Source organism: Micromys minutus, assembly GCF_963924665.1.
Source record: "Micromys minutus genome assembly, chromosome: 3".
Classification (NCBI taxonomy): Eukaryota; Metazoa; Chordata; class Mammalia; order Rodentia; family Muridae; genus Micromys; species Micromys minutus.
Window position 1 is genome coordinate 23,653,409 of NC_137972.1, and position 17,081 is coordinate 23,670,489.

A 17,081-nucleotide genomic window follows, 5' to 3' on the forward strand; every position below is an offset into this window, starting at 1 on the left:
AAGCATTCTATGTCTCTCTCAGGGCTTTGCTTGTCTTTCAACATGATTGTACATGGCTCAAAGAGAGAAACTGTCTTTGAAAGACACAGGTTTCTTTCAAGCCATGGTGTCAACCTGCTTGCCATCATTTCAGAGTGGAGTGTCTTCCTCTTTAAAGTGGTAAGACCCCATGAGGACATAGTTTCAAACACTTTGAACACAAGTCTTTCTATGCCCAACAAGTAATACATTTAGAAAGAACATAATTTTACCCATATCAAAGCAGATTCCAATGAACACTTCTATGTTCTTCTTATGGTCAAATAGAAGCTATTTAATCTATTATGGTATAAGTTAACACAAGTGAAAGATAAGCAATAATTGAGACAAAAGTAGTCTCATAATACCTTAAGTGTTCATTGATCTCTCAGTGGTACCTTATCCAACATTAAAGTGTGCAAACACACTCTTGACTTAAAAACTATGGCAGACATAAATAAGTTTTATTCTAAAACATAACCAGAACCACTTTGGTCATGTAGCCATTTCTGTGCAGGTTTTTGACCATGGTTGAACAGTGATTCCTCCGAAAGTTGCAAGCTCCAATTTGAGTTTTCCCTTGGCAAGATCAGGCAATAATGTTTAAAGCAAGCTCATGGCTAGAGAAAAGCATCTACATGAAATGCCACATGGTTAGGATACATAATTCTTCAATTCTCCTTGTTCTTTTGAATCCCTGACCTTATAACTCTTCCCCATGCCCAAGTGTAACATCAGATACATTTCTCTCTTCAGGATAAAATTCAATGTATGTAAATAATTTCACCTCTCATTGTAAGAAGAAAATTTGAAATTACTAACTCTAACAGAGAAAAGCACTTCCCATGGAGGCTGTTTCCTTTCTCAGGAGACCCTATATCCATTGATGTCTTGGATATCCTGAGGGTAAACTTGTCTATGTGTCTCCTGGGACCCTGTCTAAGCCCTTATCCATGCTGTTCTACCTGATTATAGAAAGAGTACAAAACACTCCTGGGTCTCCAAAACTTACATTACATATTGTCTTTTCTTTTTTTAGACTCTACAGAAGGGAGAAGTAAAAACCATGAAATTTCTGTTGCAGAACAGAAATATGATTACTTTTAAAATAATTTCAACTAAATATAAAGACTTGCCTGGCATATGACTAACAGAGGAGAAGCATATTAATATTGAAATATCTGTTACTTTTGTTTCTATACAGGTAATTTGAACTCATCCTTACCCTAAATCTTTTCTAATCCTGTTATACTGTGTTTAAAAAAATGAAAAAAAAAAAACTGATTTTAAAGAAACATCTAGTAGACACATCACAAGTCACCTCTAGTTGGGAACTATCTAAACCAGCTCTCTGTGACTATTTGGCTCCAAGGATAGCTTGAAAACTTAATTGAATGGTAGCTACCATTGTTAAGTAAAATGCATTGACTTTATAAGAACCACTCTTTTGAATATGTTTGCACATGGTTCATTATACAGCAATTGCAATATAGTCTATTGTGTTAAGGAGAAAGTTATTTAAAAAATTTCATTCTCAAAGGACCACCTGACTTCAGTAGGATCACATAGCATTTGGGAAGAAATATACATCCAAGTAAGCCAGCACTGGAAGCCAGAATTGAAAGAATTTCCACAGCTACCATGGATTTACCTTTGTAGCTCAGGTAAGTAGGTACAAAAGAAATCCACACACTGCAGAAAACCAGCATGCTGAATGTGATTGTTTTTGCCTCATTGAAGCTGTCAGGTAGACTTCTTGCCAGAAAGGCTATAAGCAAGCTCAGACTGGCCAGAAATCCCAAGTACCCCAGAACACAATAGAAGGCAATGGTGGAGCCCTCGTTACACAAGAGGATGATTTGCCCAAACTCTGACTGCATGTCAACATCCGGGAAAGGAGGATAGGTTCCCAGCCAGACTGCGCAGATGCACACTTGAATGATGGAACCACAGAAGACTATAGCATTTGAGAGTCGGGTCACCATCCACATTTTTAAGGTGCTTCCTGGTTTAGTAGCTCTGAATGCCACGACCACAATGAACGTCTTTGCCAAGATAGCAGAAACGGCGACAGAAAATACAACCCCAAAAATCATTTGTCTCAAGACACAAGTGAGTGTCCCAGGTCTGCCAATGAATAGTAATGAGCAAATGAAACAGAGCATTAGAGAAACCAGGAGGAGATAACTGAGATTTCTGTTATTTGCTCTGACAATGGGTGTATCCTGATAGCAGATAAATAATCCTAAAATCATGGCTGAAAAGGCAGATAAACTAATGGCCACAGAGACTAAAAGAGCTCCCAGATTATCTTCATGGGACAAAAATATGGTAATTTTAGGGAGACACTGATTCCTCTCTGTATTTGGATACTGATCTTCAGGACACTTGATGCACTGATCCATATCTGAAAGGGAAGCAGATGATTTATTACATTCCACTGGGTATTCCCCAGATATACCTTTGGTATGTATACCAAGGGCAGAATGATTGTTGAATTCTGTAGGAGATGTCCCTGGTTATATTCACTAAACCATAATATTTAAAAAATAGATGAATAAGTTAATTTTTCTTTCATATACTTGTATAGATAAAATAATCAGAACCTGAGTATACTTGAACAGTATGAGAGTGAGAAATGTAGAAATGATGCTGAGGGGAAATTATGTAATATAAAAACTTTATTTCATTACATATGAAATAAATAAAGCATTTATTTAAAAACTGTCATTTTTTCTTTCTTCTTTTTGTTTCTTAAAATAATTCTTTATTACTAAAGAATTTTTATATACATACCATGTGTTTTATCAAATCCAGTATCATATTCATCCCCCTGCAAATCCTTCTCTCTCTCTCTCTCTCTCTCTCTCTCTCTCTCTCTCTCTCTCTCTCTCTCTCTAAATATTTTTTCCTATCTCTACTTGCTCTATTTTTTATTGTTTTTGTTTTTGTTTTTAGTCTGTGAGTTAACTTAATGCTTCCTGTATGAATGTCGTTACTGGGCCAACTACTATAACATATCTAGCTAATCAGAACCACTTATTTGAAGAGTAAACAAGAAAGAAAGAAAGATATTAAGAAAGGAAGGAAGGTAGGAAGAACAGAAGAAAGAAAGAAAGAAAGAAAGAAAGAAAGAAAGAAAGAAAGAAAGAAAGGAAGGAAGGAAAGAAGGAAGGAAGGAAGGAAAGAAGGAAGGAAGGGAGGGAGGAAGGAAGAAAGGAAGAAAGAAAGAAAGGAAGGAGGGAATTGTTCCTTTCACAGCCATTACTTAACAATTACTTCTACTGAGGGGTAAGTTTGTGATCCTGTCTCCATCCATGCTGAAATTTTTTTTTGGTTTGATGTGGCTTAATCTGTTAAATGCCTCTGTGAGTTTATGTGCTCTAGAACCCAATCATGTCTGACAACTTCTGCCTCACTGCAGAGGTTTCACCTCTCTGTCTCTTACAACCTCTCTGCCTTCTCTCCATAATAATTCTTGGTGCTTTTATCCCTGTGAGCTTGTTTTGTTTTGTTTTGTTTTGTTTTGTTTTGTTTTTTTTGTTTTTTTTTTTTTTTTTTTTGTTATGGAAGGTTCTAGGAGACATCCAAGAGAAGCTAAGAACAACTAGGAAATCTGTGATGGTCTCACCACGGACTGGACATTTAGGTCAAGATGCATTTGCACTTTTAGGCAAGACTGAAGGCATTATGTATGAGGAAAGATTACTGCTATTAATATGTTCTTCCTGTTATTATACACAGACACCCACACCTCACAAACACCCAGCCATAGAGATTCACACACACACACACACACACACACACACACACACACACACACACACAGCACACACCTAAGTGTTAGCCCTCTTTGTAGCATATTTATGCAGATTAGTAGAGATGTACTGTCTTGTATTTATTCTATATAGATGAATAAATGATTTCTTAATTCTTAATAATGATTCTGTAATAATTCCTAAAATTAGGCTAGGAATTATTAAACCCCATATAATAGGACTGCTATTAAGTCCTCTCGGATTTTAAAACTACAGCAAGAACTCTGCCTGTCTTCAAATTTCAACCCAGGTTCATTGATTCTGAAATAGAAAGCAGACATCTACAATTGAGAACACATTCCATGAGGTTGAAAAATAATTAACTAAAGATCATGAAAGAGAAACTATTGACTTAGTATAGGTTCAAGGACAGAAGACAAAATATCCACTGGGTTTACTTATACAAATCTTCAATAATAACTTAATCAAAAACATTTTGAATTCAAAATTTTCTTCTTTTTTATCAGATATTTTCTTTACTTACATTTCAAATTTTACCCCCTTTCTTGGTTCCTTCTCTCGAAATCCCCTATCACATTCCCTTCCACCTGCCTCTATGAGTGTGCTCTCCTACACATACATCTGCTTCCTCAGAGCTCCCTGCCCTGCCATTTCCCTACACTGGAGCATCATGCCTTCATAGGACCAAGGGCCTCTCCTCCACTGATGCCTGCTATCCATCCCCTGCTATAAATGCTGCTGGAGCCATTGTGGTAATGATAGATAATAAATGTTGAGTCTTAATGAATACGTATATAAACAATTTCTGTTGTAAACTTCTTATTCGATTTATTCTAAATTTACATTTGAAATTTTAGTGCACTTTTGTTAAAAACATGGTTGGAAAAACTGAGATCTACTTCCCTAGAAATGGTACAAAAAAGTATGAAGAAAACCTTTTAGGCCATTATTACATCAAAGCAGGGGAGAGAGCAAAATGGGAAGAAGGACAGCAGAGTAGAATGACTTAGAAATGAAAGGGGACTTAGAAATTAAGAACATTTGGGGAGAGAATATTTGGATAAGAGAATTTTTGAGAACTTAGAAATAAGTATCTGTATTAGTTAGGGTTTTATTGCTGGAACAGACACCATGACCATGGCAAGTCTTATAAATAATAGCATTTGATTGAGGTTGGCTTATAGGTTTAGAGGTGTAGTTCATTATCCTCAAGACAAGAGCACAGCAGCATCCATGTAGGCATGGTGCATGAGGAGCTTCGAGTTCTACATCTATGTCCAAAGGAAGCCAGAAACAGACTGAGCATCCTCAGGCAACTAGGAGGAGTGTCTCCAAGCCCACCCCCAGAGTGACACACTTCCTCCAACAAGGCCACACCTTCTAATAGTGCCACTCCCTGGGCAAAGAATATGCAAACTATCAGAGTCTTAAAATCTCTTTTCATGGTGTCCCTTTTTTCCCCTAAGACTTTTATTAGCAGACTAGAAGTCGCAGCCTCTAGATTCCTGCAGAATTAAGAACATAACCTACTTTACTTAATCCCCAGTCATTTTATTAAGAGGTGCTAAATGCCAGAGGTTGCAGTTTTGGCCTCAAGAGGAACGGAGAGAGGCAGGCCAGCAACCACTGCAAAATAATTTGGATTTAAGACAGGTAAATGTTTTATTATTAAAAACAGCCCTAAATATCTCAGAAGCACAGGTCTTGACCACTCTTCAGACACTATCCTCCCTCCCATCTCCAAGAGAAAACCAGTCTACCAGAGCAGACCTCAGACAGAAAGACCTAGAATGAAAAACTTTCTAACATTTACTCACATCTATGTTTGGGATCCGTGGTAATTCCTTTTGTTTCTTTGATTTCAGTTGTTTTAGAAATAATATTGATGGCAATACATTTTAGGTGAATAGTTTTCTTTTAGATAAAAAATTCCTTATTTTCTTGAGTTTCTTAATATCCTTGATTGAACTCTGATTATAAGTTTATTAAAAAAATAATTCTGCACTTAATTGTCAATAAATATTTTTATATATAATTTGTTGCCTGAGTTTCCTGTTCTTTTACAGAAAGTTTTAATAATTTTCTTCACATAGTGTCTTTTTTGAAAAGAAGGTAATTCTTTGCATAGTAAAGACAAATGCTTTGGAATGGGAAGTCCTATTCACTAAGCTTAGATTTCATTCACTCTGAAAGACACTTGCATGGGACACATCCTTAACTAGAAAAATAATTGTAGCAAGGTACCATACTCCATATCTGTAATTCTGACACTCATGTAGGATACCATCCAGCCTGTTCTACATATCACATTCCTGGCCAGATCAGACAGATTATTCAGTGTTGACTTGTCTCAAAAGAAAAGAAAAGGAAAGGAATAATGATGGAGATGGAGAAGAAAGATCTAGATCCAGGTGGAGTTAATTGGCCATAGGTAGATGAGAATATTTTAAAGGGATTCTATAGGTCTTTTTATCTGATAGAGAAGGGCAGTTTGCATCTTTGTCCACTGGAGGTAAGCTTACTGTGTAGCATTTGTGAATTGAGATTTTAATATATAAATCTGCTTGCTAAACTACTGGGATTAGGAGTTGTGTTTGTGCAGGGCAATGGAGAAGTGGAGCATGCATGGGTGGTCATATACACCTAAGACAGAAGCACCAGGGCAAATGGAATAAACCTCCTGGGAAGGGAACTTTGTGGAGAGTGAGGCTTACATACTTCATTGTGCTCAGATCCTAACATAGTGAGATCAGACCATGCCAGCCTACAAAATGTTAAGTCATCCATTTTAATATTTACTACAACAGATGGTGAACTAATGTGTTAGTCAAGAGACCACTAAAAAGTTAAGGTTTCAGCCTAAGAGATGAGAAAAAGTTTTATTTTCTAAGTAAGAGGGGGCCAGCGCCATGTTGAGTCACATTATGTCTCCAGTCAGGGTGGGAGTTGGGACTTAAAAGAAACACAGAGACAGCCTATGCTGGGAGACTAAAAGGAAGAAAGGAAGAAGGAAAGAAGGAAAGAAAGAAAGAAAGAAAGAAAGAAAGAAAGAAAGAAAGAAAGAAAGAAAGAAAGAAAGAAAGAAAGAAATGATGGATGGAAGGAAGGAAAAAATGAAGGAAGGAAGCAAGAAGCAAGGAAGGAGGGAAAGAAGGAAGGAAGAAAGAAAGAAAGAAAGAAAGAAAGAAAGAAAGAAAGAAAGAAAGAAAGAAGGAAGGAAGGAAGGAAAGAAAATTGCATATTCAATTGAGAGTTCAAAAATACCAGTGAAGTTCTAATCATTCTGTAAGGTCACTTTATCACCCATAGTGATTCAAACGAGGTTTTCCAGTGATATACACAGGTCGTGTTCAGGGATAGCGATTTTGTCATGATTATGATCCTAAGTCAGTGTTCTTGGCTGTCATTTCTGATCACTCTTCCCTTTGATTTTGTAGAATATATCATCTGACATAAGTAGCTAGACATTGGTTGTTTGAAAAAAAATGATACAAAGGAAGTAAAACTGGTTGAACTCCTTCCTACTGGAGAATAGATCCAATGTGTTAAGAAGAGTATAGTGAACAATTAGCAGTCACTGAAAACTATATAACCCATACCCAACTCTATTTTTAAAGTGATGTGGTGAGCCGGCTTGAATTTAGTATGTGATCTGAAATATTTATTATGATGAAAAATGCATGATCTGTGGATAGAGCTGAGTTTATTGCGCAGGTCTAGTATATATAAGTCTTAGGTTCTATTCCCAGCACAAAAATGTGCTAAGTGCATGATGATTATATAAATACATTTCTCAGAATTATTTAGTACAAGGGGATTACATCACTCAAATTCCTTGCTTGCAGTAAGTGAAAACTTGTGATCTTGCAAACTGCTCTTTCAAAAGTAATATTTTGAGACATAGTACATAACACTATTGCTCCAGATTATGGAAAGTGTAAGTATTGAAGTTCAAGGACAATGTGCTTCAATACTTAGTAGATGCTAGACCATGAAAACATGAAGTCTTCTGCTGATGGCTCAGAAAATACAGCCATGTGGTGAAGAGGGAAAGATTACCACCACATGATGGTAAAGCCAAGGGCAATTTAGAGAGATGATACTCCTGGAGAGTATGAGGTGGTTATATTTTCTTGTCTTTGTGTCTGTCAATGTATTACTCCTCTATGAAAATGGTGGTATTTGAAGTTCATGAGAGTACAGAGCAAGGTCTGTTCTTAGAAGTCACAGGTGTGGCTGCAGTGTCACATGTGCATCAGTATGTGGCAGAGATGTGAGGCAAAGGCTAACTTCAGTGTTCTGACCTATAATTAGTGGCCTAAGCACTTAAAAATAGAGAGCTTGAGAGACACCAAGTCCAGTGCTACAGAGGCCTCAGTGGCTGCCAGGACCAGGAGCAAGCCAGAGACTAGAAGAACTCTTTCTGGGACTGAAGTCCACAGTCATTAGTAGGAGGAAGACCAAGATGACCATAGTGTCTGGACAGATGGCTGGTCTGGGGCAATGAAACAACCATGAGTCCCGCACTGTGCAGGGCTGGGGGTGGGGAGTAGCAAACCATGCAAGAGCCTGAACCCATAAAGTATGAGCAGGAAATTGCTTCTGAAACCAGTTCAGAAACTTAGAGACCCAGGCCACACAAAGAAAAGCAATTAGGTGGTAGAGAAACAAAAAAGAAAAAATAAGCTGTGGACATAATAAATTTCAGCAGCACTGGAGACTGGAGAGGAGGGAGAAACAGCCATCAGGAACGAGGTGTTGCCACCTGGAACTATGATTGGTCCCTGACCTGTGATGCCACTGGAGGCCACATTTGGTCATGCAGCAGCAGAGGTCTGTTACCAAGGTCAGAGGGATGGCATGGTCTGGACTGCCACCTAGAGACATCATGATGTCTGCAGACTGTGCAGAAATGGTCCCACATATTACCTGGAAATTGTAGGAGAGTTGGTTCTGAGGACATAAAATCATGAGGGCTGACTCCACTCCTTGTCAAATGCAGTACTCAGGAGTGTGGGGTCATCATATCTCTGGAGTTAAAGGTGAGTCATCCACCCCACTATAGAAGACATAGCCCTAGCTCTTGTCTGTATGCTTCAACACTTATGAGAAAGTCAGCTTTACTACCCATGGTCAGCACAATAGAGTTGACCCTGATAGAGTGGTATGGGACACAGTGGAGCCAGCTTTAAGGGCACTAGCATGGCATAGCTGGCCTCAATTGACTTCAGTGCAGTGACATGGGTGAGGGAGATATGCCATCCTCATTACCCCTTCTCACCAACAACAGGGAGAAGAGCTGCCCCCAAGGTTTTCAGAGAAGAAGAGCTGTCCATACTCCTTATGGACGCTGCTGCAGCACTCAGAAGAGCAGGCCCTGAACACTATGTACTATTGCTCATAACAATACTGTGACTAGCATGGTAGAGCTGGTTCTAGATGAGGGGGTTGCAGGTAAGCCAGCCTCCAGAACATGAGTATGGGAGAGTCAGTCCTCCCTCTTATCTGCCAGCCAGTGATGCTGATCAAAAAGAAGCTCCCTCTTTCCCTCCCATGTCCCTTGCCACCCCAGGCAGGCAGAAGGGCTGGCCTTGGTATTATGAGAATTGAAAGACTAATCATGTCTCTCATCAAGTGTAGCACTTGGGAGAATAGGCCATGAACATCACCTGGGCAGCAGGTAGAGCTGGCCCTCCTAATAGGAGTTGCTGGTGAGCTGACCTCAAGTGCATGAGAGCAGAAAAGCAGGTGGGCTGATCATCTCAGATGCTTTTCAGGCCCAGATTCAGAGTTTTGAGTTTGCCCTCTCCCACCTCTACCCTACTATGAACTGCTAGAGTAGATGAAAAAGCTGGTCCTAAAACCCCAAAGCTACAGGATCTCAAAACAATGGATGACAACAGCATATCCAAGGGGAGTCCCAGTGAGGTTCCAGCATTGATAAAGTAGAAGAAGCCAGAGGCTCAGGGGAGACCAACAAGGCACTGCAAACAAGAAGAGTGGACATAAAGGTATAGCATGGGAGTCACTGTGACACATAACAGCTTCCACAGCAAGAAGAAATAATTGTTTGAGGCAGAGGGAGTTGCAAGTGTAAACCCAGGACACAGAGAAGAGGAATATAAGTAGGATTGGGCGTAATATGTAGAATTCAGAAAGAAACAATCCAATACAAAGTTTTTTTTAAAAAAAAAAAAAAAAGAATATAGAACAAGAACTTGGTAGATCTTGTCTGCAAGTCCAGCATTCAGGAACCTATTAGTCTGGCCTACCACTATTATGCTACTGAAAAAAATCAAAGGACCTCATTTTACATGGTCTCTGTTAAGTAAAGCTTTCATGCAGGAGAATAGAATTGGCCTGAAAAATACCTTTACTGCAGTAGATGTTAGAAGTGAAAGAAGAATACTGAAAGAAAAAAAGAACTGGTAGGAAGCATTGCAGATGTGCTCTGCGTATACTATGCAATCAGAAACATTTTCAGGAAGAAGTGACAGCTGGACAGTCAGAGGGCAAAAGGCAGAGCATCCTTGTACATTACTCTCTGCCTTGAACATCACTCAGAGATATGTACATCACTCACAGTCCTGCATGTCACTCATTCTTTGGAATTTCTAAGTACTTGATTGTATAGTAGCCTAGTGTTAGCTTACAGAACCAGGGAATACATCATGAGAGCTCCCACAAGAATCAAAATAATTATAAAGAAAAAGTATTAAATCATACAGCAAGTAACTATTTAGTCATAAGCAAATATTTATGAAGTTTCTACTATTCACCTTAGGAAGTAGTCCCAGAATCCCAGGGTCCCAGGGTCCCAAGGTCCCAGGGTCTCAGGGTCCCAGGTTCCCAGGATCCCAGGATCCCAGGGTCCCAGGGTCCCAGGGTCCCAGGGTCCCAGGGTCCCAGGATCCCAGGGATGCAGAGTCCCAGGAAAGGAGTCCCATATTTCCCATCAATTTCATTCTGATACAGTAATTTCAGGAGTTCCTCTCATTTGAGAAGTCTGCACTGTGTCTCAGCTGTCTCTAGGTTGTATGATCATAGCAATTTATACAGATTCTTGGAAATTTAATTTCCTTGTGAATAAAATATTGGTTATTATTAGTATTTATAGTAAGAATGAAATAATTAATACATTTCATAGTGTACAGTATACAGGGAGCACTAACTGTTTACAGTACACAGAGAGCACTAACTTTACTCATTAATACTGCTACAGCTGTAATAGAACCATTATTGGAAAGCAGGGGTACAAAGAAAACACATTAAACTCAATGCAGACACGCAGAAGACAAAGCAGGGAGAGATGCAGGAGCACACTCCTGTGGTCTCAGTCACCCCGGAGTCTGGGACTGGACAATTGCTGAAGCCAAGCCATGTGCAATCAATCCAGGCAGCATAGCCAATAAAATAAATAGATACACAAATGACAGTAACAAAGATAATTATGTTGAAATCAAAATTTTTTTGTTTTGTTTTTGTTTCGTTTTGTTTTGTTTTTCAGGGCAGGGTTTCTCTGTGCAGCCCTGGCTGTCCTGGAACTCACTCTAGATCAGGCAGGCCATGAACTCAGAGATGCACATAATGAGAGTTGGAATTAAAAAATTGTCACTCCTATAATCAAGAACCTATTTTAAAGTATTAGGAGTTATATACATAAAAATAACTGTGTCTTCAGGTATTGTGTTACTCACCTCTCTCCCATGGTGCATCATTTCCACATTGAGAACAATTTCTAGAAATGTCCACATTCAGAACTATTTCTAAAAATTTCTTCATTCAGAACCATTTTCAGAAATTTTCAAATTAGAATAATTTCTAGAAATTTACACATTCCAAACCTTTTCCAAAAATTTCCACATTCTGAATCATTTTAGAAATACCTGTTTCATTTGCAATCTCTCCATCTGGACATATGAAACAACCAAAGCAACAGATTGGTTTCCCTTCAATAGTTGTTTTCCTAAATCCAAGTGTACAACTTTGACTGCAATAAGATAAAGGAGTCTGTATAGGAGACATGAAAGAAGGAAAGGCAATCTATGACATTCAACATTATCCTCCAGAAGGTAGATTTCAGCAGGACATCTGTATACTGTAGCAACCAAGGACTACTGTGTTTTTAGAAAGTGCAAAGTGTCTATATCTCTCCTTCTCTCTTTCTTCCTTAATCTCTCTTTTGAACTCCTGCTTTATTTCATATCATTAGCCTATTATTTTTATTTTTATATAATGTGTTTCATTACAATTAATAAAAGTGATAAGTTTTAATACATTTGGATTATGCCCTTCAACTCCTTTGATTCTGTCATGATCCTCTCCTTCTATCAACTCATCCAGATTTTAGTTATTTCTCAAAAAAACAACTCAAATCCTCCACAACAACAAATAACTGAAAATCTAGAAAGTAAAATACAAAAGCACAAAAAGAAAAACAATGCAAAATTAAACTAACTAAACTATAAACAAAGAAAAGTACACACACACACACACATAGTGGATTGCCTTCAAGTGGTACCCATGTACTCCTTAACATAAGACCTGCATTGATGTGGTCGATACTGTCTACAGTTGAAGAAAACATATTGAGTCTCTTGATTATAACTATTAGTAAATATCACCTCTTTATCACACTACAGAGATGTTCATGGTGAGAAGTTCCAACAATAAGGGTATGAATTTACACATAGTTTTAAATTTCAAATACAGAAATACCAGTCACGGGATATTTAATCACAATGTGAGCCTGGAAATTGTGTTATTTACTGCAAAAAAAAAAATACCTGTTTCTAGTTGTTGCATGTCTCAACCTTAGGTCTTTAATCCCAAGTGAAGAAAGTAAAGTTAGATAGTAAAAAAGACCACTCATGTTTGAGATAATTTCTAATCAAAGGGCAGACAAAGTGAAAAATCAGAGGACTAGACAGAATGAGTCAGATAGAGGACTCACCATACTCATAAATAAATAGAAAGGAAGGAGAGGCAATTTGCTGGGGTCCTAGCTCTTATAGTCAGGGGGGACACAGTGACAGGTAAAGGTCAGAGGTTGAAGACAGCTGGCCATTAACACTCTCTTACTGTCATGGGATACAAAAACTGATTGCCTCTGGAAATTTAAGTTTCTCTTGCAATTCTGGGAGTAAAACTGATTGCTTTTGTAAGCTAATTTGGTTTTACTCTTCCTATGTAAAAATCTGATGAATTCCTGCAACTGACTCTTGCTGATAGTGAGGAAAGGAATTAAGGAAACAAATTTAGTTACCTGGGCTCTTTAGTCTTTTGACTCAGGGATCTTTTGATAGCCAGACAAAAGATTCAACATTGTTTAAGTCTTCCTGACCAAGAAAGAAAAAAAAATAGAAAGAGAGAGAGAAAGACAGAGAGAGACACACAGAGAGAGAGAGAGAGAGAGAGAGAGAGAGAGAGAGAGAGAGAGAAGGAGGAGAAGGAGGAAGAGGAAGAAAAAGGAAGAAAGAAATGAAGGAAGGAAGAAAGGAAGGAAGGAAGGAAGGAAGGAAGGAAAGAAAGAAAAAAAAGAGTCAGAGACAGACAGACAATCATACATCAAGAGAAGCAGATAAGGCTACACCAAGCCTTTATTTTTCTCTTCAGTTTTTTTAATAGTTTTTACATACAAAAATTATTTTATGTAAGAAAACAACACCTCATACATATAATATTAAACAAAGTGAAATAACAGCAGAAAGGGGAGTGTAAGTTCAAAGCAGTGTCTCATTGTAAGCTCATTATAAGTTCCAAACAACTGGTTCATATTGCCTTGCTTTTTCAAAGTGAGAACCTGTGGTCTATTTCTTGGATCAATCCTTGAGTAGATGTGTTTTCATTGATCATTAAGTTTTTTCCTAACACAATTGCTTTATGACACATGAAGTTATACAGATCTCTATTTGCAACTTTTATTTTATAGGACACTTTAGAATATTTGTATCAAACCATCCAGAAAACTGGCAATTTATTTCTTACTAGGCAAGCCATGGATGTATATGATCCTTACAAAAGATTAAACCATTTTAAGAATTAATCCAAAATGAGTCGATAATTCTTACAGTGATTCTGCAGGCAGAAATTTCTGGTATTTGCCATTGGAACAACCAAAATAAGGACACTCTATGCCTGATGACACTGCACAGTCCCTTCACCTTGTTCTATATGGAATTCCATTCTAAAACCAGCTCATGGTGACAACTTAAAAGATACTCACCCAATTGTAGTATTCACCCCAAGTTATGAGTTTGTCGTTTAGGGAAAAATGCTGAACATCATGAGATTCAAAGACAAACTCGCCAACTTTCACTTGAGCTTTGGTACCATTCTGCAGAGACTGGTAATTAAAGATGTCAAGCTTGGTTGCAGAAACCTCCTTGGTCACTACATCCTCCTCATTGGTGCTTCTCCTAAGTTGGCCATTTTGTAAGAATTGATGGAGCTAAAAGAGAAAATAACTGTCAGAACTTGTACTGTAAGTCTCCAAGATGAAAATAACTATGGCTACTTTAACTGCCCTCTCTTCTCTCTCTCACTAACTGTATGTTCCTGTGGCTTTGATTACTGTTCTGTTTATCAGCCATTGGCCATAGGGCTAATACATGACAGAAGTTGGCCTATATGTTGATATTAACACAGTCATGTGCTATTTACCAACACTACCTTTGCTTTATAGCAGCTTTTGAACTTTATGAGATCCCATTTGACTATAGTTGATCTTAGAGACTGAGACATTGGTGTTTAGTTCATGAAATTTTTCCCAGTGCTTATGTATTCAAGGCTTTTTCCCATACTACCACCATTATTCAGTTTTGAAAACTGAACTTTTCTCATTTACTCCCTGATGAAATGAGGACTCTGTCTACCAAATTCTAATTTTTATGAAATTTAAATAAAGTGTTCTAAATGTTATGCATAATAACATTTTAAGAAAAAAATTGAATTCTGTTTCAGTTAAATTGAATATTTTCTTTACTTACATTTCAATTGTTATCTTTTTTCCAGGTTTCCCTCTTGAATCTCCCTATTCCACCTCCCCGTACCTTTTGAAGAGTATTCCTCCACCCCTTCAGCAACTCCCTCTCATCTCCTGACCTGGCATTCCCCTACACTAGGGAAAAGTGTGGAAAAGAGACTGAAAAAAAGATCATATAGTGCCTGGCCCACCCAGGGGATCCATCCCAAATACAGTCACCAAATCTACACAATATTGTGGATGCCAATAAGTGCATGCTGAGAGGAGCCTAGTATAGCTGTTTCCTGAGAGGCTCTGTCAGAGCCTGAGAAATATAGAGTCAAATGCTCTCAACCAACCATTGGACAGATAAAAGGTTCCCCAATGGAATTAGAGAGAAGACTAAAGGAGCTGAAGCTATTTTCAACCCCATAGGAACAACAACAATATCAAACAACCCCAGAGCTCCCAGAAACTAAACCACCAACTGAATAATACACATAGAGTAATCCATATCTCCAGTACAAATGTAACTTTGGATAGCCTTATCAGGTATCACAGAGAGGGAGATGCCCTTGGTATTTTCCTTTCACAATTATAAATTACTTACAAAAATTCCAATAAAATAAAATTTTCAGCTTTTAGAATACAAAACTTGTAATTAAAGAGGGGAAAGCATAACACATGTGATATAAAAATGTAGAGGATCATGTGATGGAGAGCTGCAAAGATGATGGGTGTCAGAGAGAAGAAGTGTCACTTAATGCTACTACATATGGAGCAGAGGATGGCCTTGTCAACTGTCAATGGAAGGAGAGGCCCTTAGTCCAGTGAAGGCTTAATGCCCCAGTGTAGAAAATGCCAGGGCAGGGAGGCAGAAGTAAGTATGTGGGTGGGTGGGGGAGCACCTTCAAAGAAGTATGAGGAAGAGGGATGGATAGGGGGTTCTAGAATGGAACCTGGGAAAGGAGATAACATTAAAATGTAAATAAATATAATATCCAAGAAAAAAGTGTAATTTAGAAAGAATTTGAACATAGGTATTACAGTTTATTATATAAAAATTATTTCTGCAGGAGATAGGGAAGCCCAATCAGATGCCAAGACTATGCATGTTCTGATCATTGCCCTTGGTTGCAGATCTGAACCAGATAGTAAGACTCTATTGATAAAGACACCACACAACATGGCTGCAGGACACATTATCTAGGGTGGAACTAAGCTGAAAATTTTCTCCATTTTGTCTGTTCTGGTTGTCTGTCTGTCTGGCACATTGCACAATGGCAGAAACTGAGCTGTAAGCTACTGGAAAGAAAAGTCAGCAGAGGCCTTTTCAAACCATGGACCTCTCATTCAATCAGACCAACTGTCCAGACACAATATACATATTGCGGAAATGCTGGCACAACCGTTATGGGGATAAACAGCTGCTTATTGACTGTATTTGAGGACATCTTTAAAAGAGGAACACATGCCTGTTACTGCAGATATATTTAAGGTCCATGTCTAGGGAGATCAGAGTTACTTCCTATGGGTGAACCCACTTCTTCTGTGTTGCTAAGAAGACACATTATTGAATTGCCTCTTACATATTTACACATATAGACTAGTGCAATTTTGAGATTATGTCAGAGAATCATCTCTTTGTCAAGAATATCAGTGCTTGAGGGAAAAATTAGTATTGAGTGCTCATATTTAAATGGGACAGCCATGTGACTCTTACCAAAGAAAAGAAAATTTTGGGAAAGAAGACTGCATCTAGAGAATATCATTCTGAGTGAGATAACCCAGTCACAAAAGAACAGACATAATATGCAGTCACTGATAATGGGATGCTAACCCCAGAGGCTCGCACTGCCCCAGAAACAACTCACAGACTGTATGAAGTCCAAGAAATAAAGAAAATAAAACAAAAAAATTATTTACAAAACAAGAAGACTTTGACTATTTCCATGTTTCCTTTTGTTTTGCATGTACTTTACGCTCATTGTAACTATCAGGTTTTCAATGCATACTGTCAAGCCTTTGAAAAAATCAAGTACTGACTAAAAAATATATTCATATAGTTTTAGGTAAAAATTATTTTAAAATCTGAAAAAACAGTACTGACAAAAATGTATAATTTTAAGCAAAAAATGTTTAAAATCTGTACATTTATCTTTGTTTTGTAAAATAAAGTTGTTTAAAAAAAGATTTTGAAAGAAAAAAAAGATCAGTCACAAACCATGTTTAATCACAGATTACAGAGGGGCTCATAAGGTCCAGACCCTCACATGAGCACTGTTAGCAACCAAAGAATTCTGGAAGAGTAGAAATCATTG

General features: G+C 37.9%; 1 protein-coding gene across 1 annotated transcript in view; it reads right to left on the reverse strand.

The window, feature by feature from the left end:
* Positions 1 to 1,532: 1,532 nt before the first annotated feature.
* Positions 1,533 to 17,081, reverse strand: part of LOC308418727 (vomeronasal type-2 receptor 26-like) — a gene marked incomplete at both ends in the record, with an annotated part of 35,322 nt that continues 19,773 nt past the window's right edge. The window contains 3 exons of the mRNA XM_080914206.1: positions 1,533 to 2,425; positions 11,684 to 11,807; positions 14,023 to 14,247. Of these exons, the coding sequence (XP_080770332.1) occupies positions 1,533 to 2,425; positions 11,684 to 11,807; positions 14,023 to 14,247 (1,242 nt within the window). The remainder of the gene's footprint in view (positions 2,426 to 11,683; positions 11,808 to 14,022; positions 14,248 to 17,081) is intronic.